General features: G+C 35.4%; 1 protein-coding gene across 1 annotated transcript in view; it reads left to right on the forward strand.

Annotated features, from left to right (window-relative positions):
• The window catches only part of ANO2 (anoctamin 2), a 248,227-nt gene that overhangs the window by 44,049 nt on the left and 186,822 nt on the right, over nucleotides 1-17,356 (forward strand). Inside the window, exons 5-10 of the mRNA XM_086762472.1 lie at nucleotides 2,419-2,570; nucleotides 3,734-3,788; nucleotides 4,678-4,726; nucleotides 6,965-7,020; nucleotides 7,268-7,309; nucleotides 12,858-12,922. Of these exons, the coding sequence (XP_086618598.1) occupies nucleotides 2,419-2,570; nucleotides 3,734-3,788; nucleotides 4,678-4,726; nucleotides 6,965-7,020; nucleotides 7,268-7,309; nucleotides 12,858-12,922 (419 nt within the window). The remainder of the gene's footprint in view (nucleotides 1-2,418; nucleotides 2,571-3,733; nucleotides 3,789-4,677; nucleotides 4,727-6,964; nucleotides 7,021-7,267; nucleotides 7,310-12,857; nucleotides 12,923-17,356) is intronic.

The following is a 17,356-nucleotide window of genomic DNA, read 5'->3' on the forward strand; positions in this document are numbered from 1 at the left end:
GGATTAAAGGGATGGAAAACAAAACAGATGTTGTTGTGGGTGTCCACTACTGATTGCCCAGCCAGGATGATAGCACTGATGAATTATTCTATAGGCAATTAGGAGAAATTTCCGGATTGGTAGTCCTTGTCCTTATGGGAGATTTAAACTTCCCAGACATTAATTTGGAATACCACACTGCTGTGACAAGAAAGTCTGAGAAATTCTTGAAGCGTGCTGAAGATACTATCTTGTCAGAAGTATTCAGTGAGCCAACTAGGAAAGATACCCTCCTAGACTTGCTATTTGTGAATAGAGAAGGACTTATGGGAGATGTGATGGTAGATGGTTGTCTTGACCACAATGATCACAAAATGGTTGAGTTTACAATTTTCAGCGTAATGAGAAAACGGATCAGCGGAGTTATTACTTTAGATTTCAAGAGAGCAAACTTTAAGCTGCTCAAGGAGGCTCATAAGCAGTGTTCCCTGGGAATCTGCTTTTGAGGGCTTAGGGGTCCATGAGTGCTGGTCACTTTTTAAGAATCACCTTTTTAAAGCACAGGAGCAGGCCATTCCACTGTGTTGTAAGTCAAGCAAGTGGGGCAGAAGACCAACCTGGCTGAACAGGGAACTCCTCATGGAACTCAAGAAGAAAAATAAATTGTACTATCTCTGGAAGCAAGGCCAGGTTTTGCAGGAAGATTATGGGGCTGTGGTCTGCATTTTCAGGAAGAAAACATGAAAGGCCAAAGCTCAGCTAGGGCTGAAACTGGCCAGTGTCAGACAACAAAAAAAGCTTTTTAAAGGTTGTTAATAGCAAGAGGAAGTATAAAGAAAATATTGGACCAATGCTTGTTGAAGATGATTAGCTGACAAATAGGGATGAAGAAAAAGTGGAGGTTTTTTTTTTTCCCTCAGTCTTTAGTAATACCAAAAAACTGTGGGCTGCCTGATTCTCTGAGTCAGAGTACCACAACTGCGGGAAGAGTGAATTTCCATTTATGGACACTGAATTTGTAAGGAACTATCTGCCTAGTGGATGATGTGAAGGTGGTGGATGTAATTTTTTTTTTCTGGATTTTAGTAAAGCTTTTATTAGGGTCCTTCACAGTTTACTTCTGGACAAGTTGTCCAACTGTGAGATAGGCAGATACACGGTGTGCTGAGTGAGGAAACGGTTGAATGAAAGGCCTCAAAGGGTTGTAGTGAATGAGGCTGCGTTTGGCTCATGATCAGTCACCAGCACTGTTCCTCAGGGCTAAATTCTATGGCCAGTTCTGTTCAAAATATTTATCAATGACCCAGATGCAGGAGTTAAATTCACCATTAGAAAGTTTGCTGATGATACTAGACTGTGAGGTGCTGTCAACTCTTATGGGACAAGAAGCCTTTACAGAGGCCTAAGTAGATTGGAGCATTAGGCAATAATCAATAACATGAAATTCAACAAGAACAAATGCTGGATTCTGCACCTAGGATGGAGTAACACTGCTTACAAGTATAAATGGGGAGAGGAGTGGCTCTGAGAGAGCAGCCCTGCAGAAAGGGACCTGGAGGTGCTGATTGTCAGCAGGCTCAATGTGAGTCAGCCGTGTGCTTTGGCAGCCAAGAGGGCAAACCGCGTCCTGGGGTGTATCAAATACAGCATAACCAGCTGCTGAGAAGAGGTGATTATCCCACTGTATTGAGCATTGGTGTGGCCTCACCCTGAGTATGGTGTGCAGTTCTGGGCCCCACCATTTAAGGATGTTCAGCTACTTGAATGGATCCAGAGGAGGGCAACAAAGTTGGTGGAAGGGCTGGAAGGCGTGACCTATGTGAAGGACATAAACTCATGTTTGATAAGGTTGACTGTGTTTCAGAAAACATACTTTCATATCTCTGGGAAGCTCCCTAACGCTTCAAATCAATCTGAATCCACAAAACCTAGGCCCGGGCGCTTTAAATTGCCACATAGCCATGAGCCTGGCATCCTTGCTTCTGATGGCATCTGTACATGTGCTGTCACACCATACTAGCAATTATTACTCACAAATAATTTATTCTGCTGGAGCTGTATAATTGGCAGCAGGTAAAGGCCCTTCCTGCTTTGTCTGCGCCCCCTATGCCCAGTTACAAAGTCAAATTAATTACTCTGCCATTCTGTCATCTCACTGCAGCTCCTAGTTTAGTTAGTAAGGATACTTCTTGTATATACAATTCTGCACTGAGTTTTCTTCTGAAAGTAGCTTGTGAAGGACAAGAACTTCGCTTTGCAACTGAAACCCTTATGAATTCAAGTGCTTGCTTATGTGGGAATATATCTCTATAGAAAGTGCTTATTTTAAGTACAGATGCAAACATATGTGTATAGCAAGTTCTATCTTTTCTTTTTTTAAAAAAAAAATTAGTAGATTTTTGGAAATGACATGCTAATCACAGTATTTTATTTACTCAGATGTATGAAATCACAGAAGAAGGGGGAATACTCAAAAAGTTAAATGAAATATGGTGCAAATTGACCGAACCTCTGCAGCCCCAGGTGCCACAACAAGAAAATACCAACATGAAAAGCCTGTCTTACCCATTTTCCAGAGAGAAAATATATTTGTGAGTACTTTAAATTGTGATGAGTATTGAAGAAAGCTGTAAATTATCACTTCAGTGTTGTCTAAAACTGTTTCAACTGTTATTGAAAATAAGTGTATTGAAGTTCAAGTAAACAGATCTAAAGTAAATGAACATGCATTGAAAATTAGTTCAGTTTCAGTGGATTAACAGAAATCTAAGTTGCAGAGACTTTCTGCCAGTATTCTACTTCCTTCTGCTGGATAGCAGTGCAACTGCTTCCTGGAGGCAGTGCAACAAATAAAGTATGTTTTTACCTTGAACTGTAAAAATCCTAGCACCAAATTCCTGATTATTTGGTTAAGGATATTACTGCCTTTTTTTTTGAAAAAAAGAAAGAGCTAGTAGAAATCTGATAATATTTTTCCCTTTGATAGATTTATTATAGCAATTAAAACTTGGCTAATAATATGCAGATAAGGAATTCTTGACACCTGCCCTTTCACTCAGAAAACTACTTCTGGACCCAGTTTAACATTAAATAGTCCTTTTTTTTTCCTCAGAGGTGTCTCCTTGTATTTATGTCTGCTAAATAAAATTCAGTCATAAATATAATGACCCACCATATAATTTATTGTCCTTTCTGAAAATTTTAATTAATACTGAATACAAGTCAAATTGATTGAGGGGAATAAACTGGGAAGGCTAATTTTGCATATGATGATTTTAAGGTTTAAGGGAATGGATAATTCCAGTGGAATGGTTATTTGAAAGCAAGTGAAATGTTGACTGGTTAGTTGCCTGGAAAAGAGTAATGAACATCTGCATTAGACTCATTGAAACCTAATAACATAACCTCAGAATGCTGTAGTGTTGGGTGTATGTTATAAGGAAAAGATTAAAAGGTCATATTGTGTAAACAACAGACAAAATCTCCTAACCTAAAAGGCATTTTATGTTAGTTAATATTTTTGCAATTTTATGCCCACCATCATTGCAATCCAGGTAGAACTCTGAATGACTAGGTCTTAAATAGCACAGTCTATTATGCTGTACTATTTAATCTATATTTCCTTTAAACATCTGTTTTTCTTACTTATTGTGCTTTCTAAATGAATTCTAAATCAGAATCTTTTATGTTCTGTTACTTATTGGTACCACGTCTAGAAACATAACTGATTTTTTTTTTTCTCTCAATGTTTTAGGTATAACATTAAAGACAAAGACACCTTTTTTGACAATGCTACCCGCAGCCGAATAGTAAGTAAACAGAAGTAACATACCATTGACTTCTTGTGCTGAATGGATTTGCTTTAATAGTGAGTGTTGGTGACTACTTTGCTAATTTCATCAGTTTATCCATTTCTCTGTTCCTGCAAAACTCTAAGGAGTCATAAGTATATAAAAAATACCCTTCTGGAGTGGTCCAGTGGTCCAGGGGTAGGAGATGCTCTGTAAGGAAACACTGATACCGGCTTCTCTCAATTGGTCAAAGTTATTATTAAGCCCTGCTTCCTAATATTTAACTAGATTTTATTCCTTAAAAGGGCCTCCTCTATAATCGTATAGAACTTCTAGGTCCAGCAGTCTTTGATAAGAAACCTTGTATCATATTCCTGAGATTGTGCTATGTCTCCAGCAGGTTGGTGAGGCAAGATTTCTCTTTACATATGCAATACCAACTCCTCCCTAACATGCTATGTTCATTCATACATGCTTAAGTTTCAGAGATGAGGCATACTTACTGATCATTTTATGTGCATCTTGATGTTATACTTCCAAATATGAAAGCTAAATGTTTTTTCACAAAGTCAGATTTTGTTGTGATTTTCTTTATTGTAAAATTTTCATTCTACCTGAAGCCCTTATAGTTCATATAGTTTTAGAAGGATGTGACACAGCAGAACTTAGCCTACAAAATGTTAGGGCAGATAATCCATAAGAAAGAGTTACCATAGCATTGTTAAATGTTAACTAGTGGCCTCAAGTCATGCATTGATATATGAATGAAACATATGATTTAAATGTCTATGTAAATGAACTGTACGGAAGCCTATTATTTTAAAGTATTTTTTTTTTATTGCTAGTTCCATGATAAAAAGGATACTTAAAGACAATTCGTGTGTTATATCACTGTTCTTTTCCACAGGTACGTGAAATTTTGAAGCGCACATCTACAAAGGCCAGAAACAGCATGGGTAAGAAGGAGGGAAGATAATTATATATGCTATTTTTAAAGAAATTGTTTAAGTATCTCACTGAATATTTATTTTTCTAGCAGAACACAAAAGTATGCTGGAACATTTCCACAAAAAATAGATATTGAAACAAATGCTTTTCCTGATGAATAAAATCAGACTTTCTGCTACATGGTTTGGATAGGACATAGTAACGGGAGCTTGCTTTTCATTCCTACAGGTGCAGGATCTGGCACGTAACTTGCATTTCATGAGTTGTTATAAAATTGGATTTGATTATTATATGATGAAAATTCAAATGTCAATGACAACATGTCATATTATTTTTTTCCAGGAGAAGATTTTCTTGCCATTTCAGTAGAATAATACATCTTTCCAGGTTATTTTTATCACTGTAGCTTTAAAAGTCTTGTCCATGAACTGCATAGTGAAATATGTGACTTAACTATGACTGTTTTGAAGACATTGTATGATACTTTTGGAGTAACCCTGAAATATTTGGAGCTTTTGTTTTCTTGAGGTTCAAATGTACTTATTCTCTTTTCTCTGCTGTTTTCTTTCATCTTTGTGATATCATTACACATATCTCCCTGATGGTGAAGAAGCGATAGTGCTCCTTGTCTGGCATGTTTTCTGGAAGTCCTTCTGTAAGCTTGACCACTTATGTGCAGATCACAATGTTCTAGCATAGTGTTCCTGTAAAGAATAAGTGTCCTGTAGCAACAAATTCCCACATAGTCTTGGTGTAACTTTGTTCAGTGAAGCGGCAGTAACAGATTTATTTGGTACAGCACCTGAAATGGAAAATAGATTAGTTTAGGTTTCCCTGAAATAGATGTAATTTTTTTTTTCAAATTATATGAAAAAGCCCCAAAACAAAATACTTTCTCTTTTTTTTTCAACCCAAAATACTTGATGTTGCCCAGGAACAAGATTTACGATTACTACACTGCTTCCTTTAAAAAAAAACAAATGATGGCTGAGAAAATGTTAGGCATTCTTCATTCCTAAAACATTGTTCAGCTGCTGTCTATTTTCTTCGCTGTTTGCTCTCTGTTGTTTTATGTTTTGATCTGCACAAAGACTCTGGTGGGGCAGTAGAGAGGATTGGTACCTTATTTTGCTGGATTGCTCCAGCTAGCATCCAGGGAACCCTGGTGACTGGGGAGACTATGCTTTCCCCAGGAGCTGTGGAGCCTGTGCAAGCAGATGTCTTTAGACCGCAGGATTTTAGAGACAAGGTAGTGTAAGGTATATAAAACAAGAAACCTGAAGTGCAGCAAGGACACTAAGCCTGTTGACAAAAAGCCAGCCCCCAGAGCTGACACTTTCCCAAGGGAACCAGAGAGACTGTGTAGAACCTGCTGAAACTAATCTTAACTTTGTGAAACAATTGTTTTCACCTGCAGAGACTGAAGACAGAATGGCTATAAGAGTCATAGGTCTTGAGACCCAGTAGTGATTTAGTGTATGTCCATAGGTGCTGTAGTTATTAGCTCAGGATTCAGTCACTAAAGCCCTTTTAGTACGTGGTCACTGTGATGGTGCCATGTCCATGTATCTTCCTGTACCTTTCACTAGACTTCCTGTTTGCAATCTTTAGGACTCAGCAGTTTTTGTCCTGGTGCATCCAGCTTTTCAGCATAATGGTGGATTTTGTGAGCACAAACTGGTTTTAACTCCTGCAAACAAAAAAGGAGTGTTTCAAACTCAAAATGATGACCTTATGCATTGATATGAGGAGGGGTAGAAAACTCAGCACTTGGTTTAGTGACAACAAGACCTGATCTAATATTAGTCAACAGAGGGTAAGTGTTTCTTCAATCACAAATTTGTGTGAAAGTGTTTTCTTTTAATTGTTTGGGTGAATCAGTGGGGATCCATGGTTCTGATCATTGTTAAGCTTCAAGAAGGACTTCCCAGATGCTTTCCTCCTCAGTCTTGAGCTATCATCCTGATAGCCTCTTTGCTACCAGGATGAGAAAGTGGCCAAAACAGTCTTTGTACCATATTGGTTCACGCAATAAAAAGTGTTGTATGGAAATGAGCCTTTCTTTGAAAACATGTTTTCCATAGCCAGGTACTTCTAGGCTGGTATATACTCATCTTGAGATTATTTTGAATCTTTTCAGTAATACAGCACAGTCCCCTTTGTAGTGTCATGAAATGAGATCTGTAATAATCTTCTGTGTTTAACTGTGCCTAGCTGTTGACCATCTTATTTTTTTTTTCTTTTAGGTATTGGCACGTTAATAGCAAACAATGTTTATGATGCAGCATACCCACTTCATGATGTACGTATATACTATTAAAAATCTAGTTCTCAGATGGTGTCACTCAATGGTGCATAGACATTAATATTTATTGCCTGTGACAATGCAAATATATTTGAAGTGTGTGATTCTAATATGACAACTCTTACATAAGCACATTTCAACTTGTGATCCTAAAGCAAAATCAACAATGTAAGAACAACTGAGCAAACTTTTATTGAATTTTATCTATTTTTACATCAGTTATTAAATTATTTTCTTTCTCTAGGGTGAATATGAAGGCCAAAATGATGACATGAATGAAAGAAAGGTAAAATACCTTGCAAAATTAATTTCATATTAGATTTAATGTAATAAATGTCAATTAGTGTCCTAAATGCTATCATAAAACATTATCCAGTGCTCAATCAAGTAAAGATTTTTAAAAATGCATATATTTTTTGTATTACTTATTTTCCTCTATTCCTGGATATGATTTTTTTTTTTTGCAATACTTTTAATAAAGTCTTCTTATGAAGTATTTCAGTGAATTTAATTTGGTATTTACATCCTGAAATGCTTCATTTTTTCCCTCCACATGCATAGACAACATTTTACAACCTGTCAGGAAGCAAAAGTTGTTAAATAACTTGTATGATTATTTATTTTCTTTCCATAACCAGATGGTATTAGGGAATAATAGTCACTAGATTAAAACATATTTGTATTTTTTGTTTAAATTAATTCAATCTACTTCCAACTATTTTGTAAATAAAAAGTTTCTAGCTGTAAATGACTTTTGAAAACATACCACACACCAACTCTCTGCATGAGAGAAATAGATGCATAATCAAAGCCTATATGAATTCAGACTGGTTTTAATACATATGCTCACTACTGGAAATGAGCAAGACCATTTAATTACTGTAATCCATTAAGATCCATTCAATATTATTTTCTAATGTTCACTCATTTTTTTTCCTTGATACAAAACCAATAGGACAGGAAATGAAGAGGGAAATTGTTGGAAGAGAAAGAAGGGGAGGGAAGAATGAAGGAAAAGAGAATGTTTGGATGCCTAAAATATTTACTATACTAGAAATTAAATTGCATATATTCTTGGTGACTTGATATATATTCTTGATTCTTCCTAGAATTCCTTTCAATTTAATAATTGAAAGGAAATAATTTCATACATGTTTTTAACTCTGTGGTATTACCTGTTAGTATATGCCATTTGTTGCTTGAAGAAGAGGTAAGAAAATGCCATTAATTTGGTAAAACACAGTGTAGTTCTCAAGAGTATATTTTCCACAAATGATGATTATTTGAGCATTTGAAATGAAGATTAAGTTCACAGGTCATACAAATAAACTTGATTTCTCCAATGCTGAAAACATAGTCTTTGTAGTTTGTGGTAAACAGTGTTAACATTCAGCCACTAGATGTCTTCACGTGCCGTATACAATTTAATTTAGTATACGAACCTTGGTAAGCAAAAGAGACTGTTGGAAAACAAACTGTAAAAAAGCTTGTATATTTATGTCTGTTGTTTTTAACTTTTTGTTCATGAAGAAATCGTCTAGTTTACTGTCTCTTAAGGTTAGTAAAATTTTTAGAGAAGAAAGGTAAATGAACATTAGTCAATGGAGGAAGATTGGTACTGTGGAAAAGGGAGTAAGAGGGCCTAAAAGGACTAGTGTCTGGGAAAATATTCGCTCTTCTAGTTGTATTTTGTGCTGCCTTCTTTTTATTCTTCCTATTAGCCTCAGTTATGAAGTGTTAAGTATTAAAAACATAAAAGGTCCTTTCCAGAAATACTTCCTTGATTATTCACATATGTCTCTGCTGCCTAGCCATTGAATCTGCTGTAGTATTTCTATGCATAACATCATCTGTTTTCTATCTGAATCTAATAGTTTCAGTGTTTAATTTCCTGAAAAGCCCAGATCAGGTTTAAAGCAAAGGGGGGCATTTTTCTTTTTTTTTTTTTTTTTTTCTCTGCCCTTTTTTTATTTTGTCCATTTTAACTTATCTGTATCTTCCATTTCAATTGTCTATTGTATAAGCCCAAAGAGTGATGAGCCTGTCTGGGGTACTTATGCCAGTAAGGAAGCACAAGTAATTAAGGTTTATGTACCAATTCATAATATAAAAGGTTAATCTGTATTAACCCTCTTCAGGATTTCCTTGGAGAAAACGCACTGTGAAAAAATACTTTTGTCACATCCTATGAGAATTAGAAATCTGCAGTCAATGAAACCCACTCTTTTCCTAAGACTGTTGATTGCAGCAAAGGAATTTCCCTATTTTAGCGTGATTTCTGCTCTAGAAAAAAATCTTTTAAGAAAGCTGTTGCACAGCAGCATGGTAGTAACTTGCCATAAGTATAAACACTGGCTTGACTTTTTTTAACCTTCTAGCCCATTGGCAACTTGTAACTTATCATTGCTAGCAATATGTTTGACATTGAAAAATACATGAGGGCTTTGTTACCTGTCTGGGAAATACACTGTTTTCATATACTACAAGAATATCCCTAGAATATTAGAAGCATATTGGAAAGTATTATTATCAACTTACAGAAAGTACAGCTTTTAAGTGAAGCTGATAAAATACAGTAAACTATATTACAAAGCTCTTCCTAGAATTCCTTTCAATTTAATAAATATCATGAAAGGAAGCACATTCCACCTTCCAGATTAAGCTTAATCTTGTAAAATTGCAGTGTTGAGACTGAGGTTTAGTGTGGGCAACACACGTGAATGGAAAATATTCATGCCATAAACTTACCTTCAGTGCTTTGGAATCAGAATAACCAGTGTGATTCTGCAGTCTGACATAATGCCATAGTAACCTGTTCCTGAACTGACTGCAATTTTAGAAAGATTTGCTGTTTCCTTTTCAGATTTCATTCTGTAGCTACTTTCAAAACAACTTCTTTTAAGTAGTTCTAATAACTTAATAGCTTTAACTTTCTTGTTTTGTATATTTCAGCAAATGCATTTATTAATATTATTTATGGAAATAAATAAAATTGTAGGTAAAGCCCTGGGGTAATGGCAAAGGGTGATTTTGAATAGGTAACCACAAGTATCCATGTGAAATTATCAATATGGCAGCCAGAGAAATCCACTTCAGCTCCCTTTGATGCCAAAGGAAATCATAACTAGTCTCACCATTTCTTTTCACAAGCACAAAGCATTTTGCAAGAGTGTGCTCTATAAGAGCAATATTCTAAAAGCCAAGACTCCCCACTCCTTGAATCTCATTGCTGAATTTCAAATTGCTTCAGCAGGGTAGGGTTTAGTCCCTGATGTAGGAAAAGAAAATACTTTATGCTGTATCTTTAATGAGTATGCAATGGCATAGCTCAGTTCATTTAAATAATTGCAAGCTAGTTTCCATATTCTGAACAGTAACACTTTATCGGGCATATGTTTGCAGGATCCCGGTCTTAATTACTCACTTGATATTTATTTAGTTCTTTCACATAGCATCTGCAGGAGGAAAGGCATTATAAACAGTAGGAATACATGACTGGAAAAGCTCAAAATACGTCTATGGTTACAGTATCTGAAATTTCTCCACGCTTATTTTACTTGTGCTATGAACTTCATAAGATGGTTTAGTGTGCTGCTAGCTGTCACAATGGACCATCTGACAGATGCAACTACTGCTAATTGCAAAACCAATATGTACTTTATTAATAGCATCCTCTCCTGCCCCTGCATACTTACATAACTCCGTTGTGCAATAATATATTACTGGAAAAAAAAAGTGCCACGCTCAATAAGCATGTATTTTGCAGACAGAACTAAACAGTTTACAGTCTCGTCTGCAACTAAGCTGATGAGTTCCACACATTACACATTTTGAAAAAAAACCCTGTATCTTGCTGTTCTAAAAATCAGTTATTTTAACTGTCTTTGAAACACCTTTTTTTTTTCTGTTAAAGAAAAAAGAGTGTAAACCAATATTTAATTTCACTTCTCTGTAGATTATCCTTTATATGTACCTGGTTGTGTATCTGTGTGCACGTTTCTTGATTTGTGTCTTCCTCTCTAGACGCTTTAAAACTTTTTGCCCAATCCCAGACAAAGCTTACAGAAGAATAGAAGCTTCCAAGGTATTAACTCAGCAATTACATTGCTTCACATTAACTACAACTTCCACAAGACAGGCGAGGCGCAGGCAGATAGGTGTTCACAGCAAGGGAGCAACTGAAGTATGAGGTCATCTCTAGGACCCAGCAGATATTCCACATAGAAGCTCGTTCTCAAAACAGAGTTTCATCACTACTCCAGTTTTACTAGGAATGACATGGTACCTTATTTTAAAGGAGCTAACCGCGCCTCTCATATGCTACGCTTTTTCTAGACCCTCTCCATTTTTTTTTTTTTTAATTAGGGACAAAAGGCTTGACATATGTCTTTTTGGATGATACAGATTTGTAATCTATAAGTAGTGATGTGGTTAATTTAGTTTCATTTATCATCACATTCGGGTTATTTGTTTGGGTTTTTTTTTTAAGCATTCTGTACTTCAAGAAATAGTTTTCAATAAGCATGTTATCTTAGCTGTCTACAGCACTTTCATAGTGTAAAACTGTGAAAGGAATATGAACAACTCAGGTGGTTCCACAGAAAATCTTACTGTTTTGCATGGAGCTGCCCTGATTTTTATTTTCCTCAGAAGATAAAATGTGATGAACAGTCATCTATCTGTCATGCTGACATTTCCTCTGAGCTTCCTTTGGTCTTCACGTAATTCTAGAAGGCTTAATTTTTTAATGTCCTTTCTGGATTTTTAATAAATTCATGCACAGTTATGAAATGTACTGCTATCAAATTAAGTCTTTTACCAAATTGTTAATTGCATGGTAATTGCTATTTAGTAGCTGCCTTTTGTTTCAGAACAGTGTGATGTCTTTCACACCATGATTATTAGTTTCCTGTACAGCCTATTGTAAAAGAGCGTCAAAGGTTTGTTTTTTTTTTTTTTTTTTTTTGAAAGTTCAACGAAGTTGACACATAGATCACACCAATGAAAGAGGGAGTGAGGAAGACTATCCCGAGTCCCTTGCCTGTTGCAGTTGAGTGTCTTGAGATTAATATACCACAGGTCCAGAAATGTTTCCTTTCATCCCTAACTCTGTTCCCCCAGGACTCCTCCCATTGTAAGAAGTTTCTGTAGGATCTGGGTCTTCCCTTGTACTGTCTGTAAGCTGTGGGTAAATTTATATTTCCAGCAGTAAACGTATGAACTTGTGTGTCCATGTGGAGCATGAGAAGAGAAGGGGCTTTTATATAGACACTACTGAGTATAGCAGCCTCAGCAGCTGAGCAGGAGAGCACACTGGTTTTGCCGCATTTGTTACCTCTTGGCATGATTTTACATACCAGTTTACCAATTTTGAACTCTTGCCTCAGTTCACTTCACCTTGGACCTGGAAACACTGGTCAGTGCTTATCTACGGTGCGATTCCAGACATTAAATAAATTACATCATAGAAGGATTCCACTTATTAAGTAGGATTATTTCTGGCATCTTTCCAAAGATTTCCACAGGACTACAGCATGTTTTTCTTCCTTTTGAGCCTTTCTATTTAACATCACTATCTAATAAATGTGGTGGGCAGGGGGTAGATATGTGGAGAAAGATGTATGTACACCATCCTTGCTTTGCTGGCTTGACTGGATTCTTCCATAACTGTCTGAAAAAATGTACCTGAAAGTTTGCATTGAAGTATGAGAAACTGCTTTTTTTTTTTTTTTTTGGTACATATATTTTTAACTCTTAGAAGGTGTTTGTAAAAACAGATGGCAGAATTTCTTTCAAGTTAATTTTCTCTTGTGGTTTTTTTTTTTTTTTTTTAGTTGCTGTATCGAGAATGGGCAAGATATGGAGTATTTTACAAGTTTCAGCCTATTGATCTCATAAGGTAATATGGACTTGCATAAAACACTAAGGGACCTGGTTCTTAGCTGCTGCATATTAATTAAGTTTCTTCCAGTTAGTTCCGCAAATGAAATCTTGGATTGACCAGAGCATGAAAAATAATACTTTCACTGATTTTCTGTAGCTCTGATGATCGCTTACTGGAACAAAAATACATTAAACTATAATATACCTTTGGTTTTGTATAGTTCTTATTCCTGGAAGAATGTCATACTTTAGATTTAGAAAAAAAAAAAAAAAGCATTAATTCTTTTTAAAAATGGGAATTCCCATTAACATTGATGAATATTTATTGGAGAGTATGGTCACAAAGTCTGGTGAATAATCAGGAGCTGGTGTTCACTTCATGAATCAGTGTGAAAATATTTGATAGTTTTGAAATTGATTTTATTTTTTTACTCCTGGTTTTACAAGTTTTATTCATCTGAACACATCCATATGTGTTCCCAGTGTTTTTTGTATGTTTTGTATTTTGATATTACAAACATAGAAGAAGTTAGGCTTAAAATAAGACAAAACAAAACAACCATGCTTTTTTAAGGAATTTCTAAACCAAAACAAAACAATTTTTGTTGTATACTATAAATACTGAGTAAATAAAACAAAATGTTTGTGAAAACTGCTGACTTGAAATGTTCTTGCATAAGATGTCTCTCTAGGAATAAATGAACTTTGATATTATCAAACAAACCATAGGGAAAAAAAAAACAATAAATCTATTTCTGGATAATTTCTGTACATAAGAAAAATGACATTTGTTAGCATTTATCTTTCAAATCATCAAACTCCAAGTAGGCTTTATTACACTGCCTGCCCCTACGTGATTACCTGCAAAAGCTGGGATTAGTAATACAGACAATGAATAATCTGTGTAAAATGCATGTATTATATTTTTAGTTATAATAATAATAACAATAAATTATTATTATTAATGACATGAACTCACCTTCAGTGCATTATAATAATAGTATAATATGATAATAATTAAGACTACTGCATGAGTTTTTCAAAGACTTAACCATTACCTTGTAATGTGAGCAGAATTGCTTTTTATTGTGAGGGAAACATTTTAAATTGGCAAACGAGACCATCAAATCTTATTGAAGTAGTGCAAGGCTTTGAAATTTCTACTTCCTTACCTCAGTGTTTTTGTGCAGGATTTATGTACTTTTTGAATACCAGATATTCCAAGCCAGGCTACTGTATGGAATAGATAAACTCAGAACAAGATTACCACACCTGGTATGTTGTTAGTAAATATTACAAATGCTAAGTTAAACTGTGAGTCCCTAGAGGAATTCTCAGGTTTTACCAGACCTGACAGCTCAGCTGAGTTAAAAATAGAGGTACATCTGCTTACACTCCATCTTCATTTTTATTCTGCTGTCCCCATGATAATATTTCACTATACTGATATGATTTCATAGAAATTCCATGGTTTAAACTTCTATGAGAAAGAAAAAAAAAGGACCAGACATGTGCAATTGATTCTCTGTTCTCAGAGATTATTTTTCTTGCTTTTATCTTTCGTACCTTGCTTGACTGCAAGTTTAACTGTTTCCACTAAAATAAATGTGATTTTTATTTTCTGGGTAATGTTAGAGCTTTAGAGTATATATACCTGAAGAATTACCACTCTTTTCTTTAAGCAACTGCACTAGATTTTTGCACCTTGGTACTGTGGGGGGGATTTGAGCTCAGTCTCAATGTGAATGTTTCTTCCCTCGGCAAACATCAGCCACACTTTGTGGCTTTTTATTGTGATCCTTCTTTCTTAGATTGATTAGATTATACTTAACTTTTTTTTTCTGGTTATGAGAGCACTGTGTAACTTAACGTGTTTATATTCCGGCTTTGATGGACAGAAGAAGCAGCATCTGTTTTGCCTTGTATTCAAAGCTTGTTCTGACTGATGTTTTCAAATACATTAATTCTGTTGAAGTCTGTTGCTTAAATAATATTCACATCCTTAAATTCATTAGACTTTTTAGTCTAATTTTCAATACAACCTGCAACAGTGCAAATCTTTTTAACTATTCCTGTTTCACTTTTATACAGTAGGAACACAAATTGAAAGTAATTCTTTAACCGAAGTGCCTATGCTGGAAGACTAGATATGGCAATGTAGAATTGTTATAAATCATTCCTTCTGCCTCAGTTCCTTGCTTCTGCCCATACCGTTGTTGCCAGCTTCCAAGTGATTGTACAAAAAAGTTAGGAACCACATATTTGTTGTGCTCACTCTTGGCACAGACTTTGGATTCTCTGAGGTCCCTTCTAATGTCTGATATCCTGAGCAAATTCTAAAAAATCAAAAGAGGAGCATTAAGATATTAATTGACAATTCCATTCACCCCTGTGTCTTAATCTGTGAAAGTATTCTGCTCAGGCTTTATACACCTCTTTGGGGTATAGGGGAAAAGCTAATTTTTTTTTCTGTAAATTAGGGAATGCAATTGTGAGTGAGGAGGGTTTCACCAAATGAGCACATGGTGTGTTTCATATTTCTATTCCACAGCAAAACTATTTCAGTTAAAAACTTCAAGGGAATACACAGTGCAGATCATGAGATAGTACAGTGTGAATTGAGAGTTGCCTTGTAAAACGTTTTAACTCTCAGCGCACATCCAGATGTTAAATAAGATTGCTTAAAATGAAGCTTGGCTAATTTCAAAAGCATCTGGATGTCTAAATATAGCCATATTAGTTCAATTTTTACCTGTCGTATATGTCTATTTTCAACTCAGATGAAGTGGACGATAAACATTTATTGAGAGGGAAATCATGAATTATTTGCTAACAGGTATCTTAGACTAGAAGTACTGAAAACTGTTCACTTGCTCTTTCAAACACCCTTAGCCTTGGAAGGCATGAGTGATATATTAACAACTGGAGGATGAAATTTGCAGTTCTAGCATGTGCAGGACTAGAGGTTTGCCTGTTATAATATACTTTTTTTCTCATCCTACTGTAAGTATTGTTTCTACTAGAAAGAAGTTTCTCTAAGGTAGCTTTCTTGTAGAGATGAACTTATCAACAGTACTTCCTCTCAATCATTGCAATGTAATTTAAAGTTTCTATAAAAACATATCTGTGGTTCATTGATTTTTTTCTATTTTGATGGTGCTCTTTTCTCAAATGAAGATGAGTTCACACCTAGTTTTTAGCAATTTTTGCAGTTAACGCATCTGTTAGTTTCCTGAAGGGTAATAGTACTGTTGACCCAGAGACAGGGAGGACACTCCCTAGGAGCTTTATGAAGCTGCATAAAGAAAACAGGTTTTATGATTTTTTAAATAAGTGTTATAATATGTTAATCAAAGTTTTCTATGTCATTCTAGAATGAAAAGACTGTGAATAGGGACCTCTGGAGGTTCCTAGACCTACCATCTGTTCAAAGCAAGGCTATCTTGAAAGCCAGATGAAGTTGCTCATGAGTTTTGAAATCTCCAAGGATGGAGATCACTTGGCCTCTCTGGGCACCCTTTCCAGTGCTGCATTACATGAGAGGGGGAAGAATATTTTCCTTCTATCCAGACCAAATTTTCCTTGGTATAACTTACAGACATTTTGTCTTGTCTTTTAGTAGTTCACCTCTAATGAGTTATAGCAGGTCAAGAAAACATACAGCAAGTATAAAAAGTGCAATAGAAGTCATAATTAAATGTATTTCTGTTTGAATGCAACCTTTACCACTTAGAAGCTCTAAATGACAGATGAAGTGAGTACGGTAAGATCACTGATATCACAAAGTGGTGGTTATCCTTCTGAGACAAAAACTTACTTAATTCCTGGAAAACTGGCAAGTCATCTTCTTAATGAACACCTTGAAGCACCTGCAGATGGGAACCTGTGTATGAACTGAAATTCTGGATAGGGGACCATCGTCATAGAGAGTAGGTCCCCTTTTGTTCTCTTGTTATTAATATAAAATTACATCACCCTAGGGAAGTCAAGCAGAGCTAGCTGTTTTTTAGTTGTAGTCAAGCTTATTTTAATATTAGTGCTTCTAAAAGATCCCAGCTGATCGGCTCCTTCTAATCCATCTCATTTTTCATATTTTCATTTCTATTTCCTATTGCTAGGACTTCACCTAACTTCTTAATAACTAACAGGCTACATTATCTATAATATGCTACTTTCAAAGCTCCGAGTGCCTTTATATGCTTATTTTGCTGTAAAGCCTAAAATTGGGAAGCAATGGTCATTGTAAAGATTAAGGCTATGTATGCAATAATTCTTTCTGCAGGAGTAGGTGGAAAAGTGTGTTAACCAAAATATTATTTATAATGTATAGCATGTAAATCAAAACTTTGGAGTTTCTGTTACTCAAACTGTCTGCCTAATATATTTCTTCCTTCCTATTTTTAACTATGTTTTTATTTCACATGGAAAATTGTTTCAACTTCGTGTGTAA

The sequence above is a fragment of the Chlamydotis macqueenii genome, chromosome 1, assembly GCF_036417535.1.
Source record: "Chlamydotis macqueenii isolate bChlMac1 chromosome 1, bChlMac1.mat, whole genome shotgun sequence".
Classification (NCBI taxonomy): domain Eukaryota; kingdom Metazoa; phylum Chordata; class Aves; order Otidiformes; family Otididae; genus Chlamydotis; species Chlamydotis macqueenii.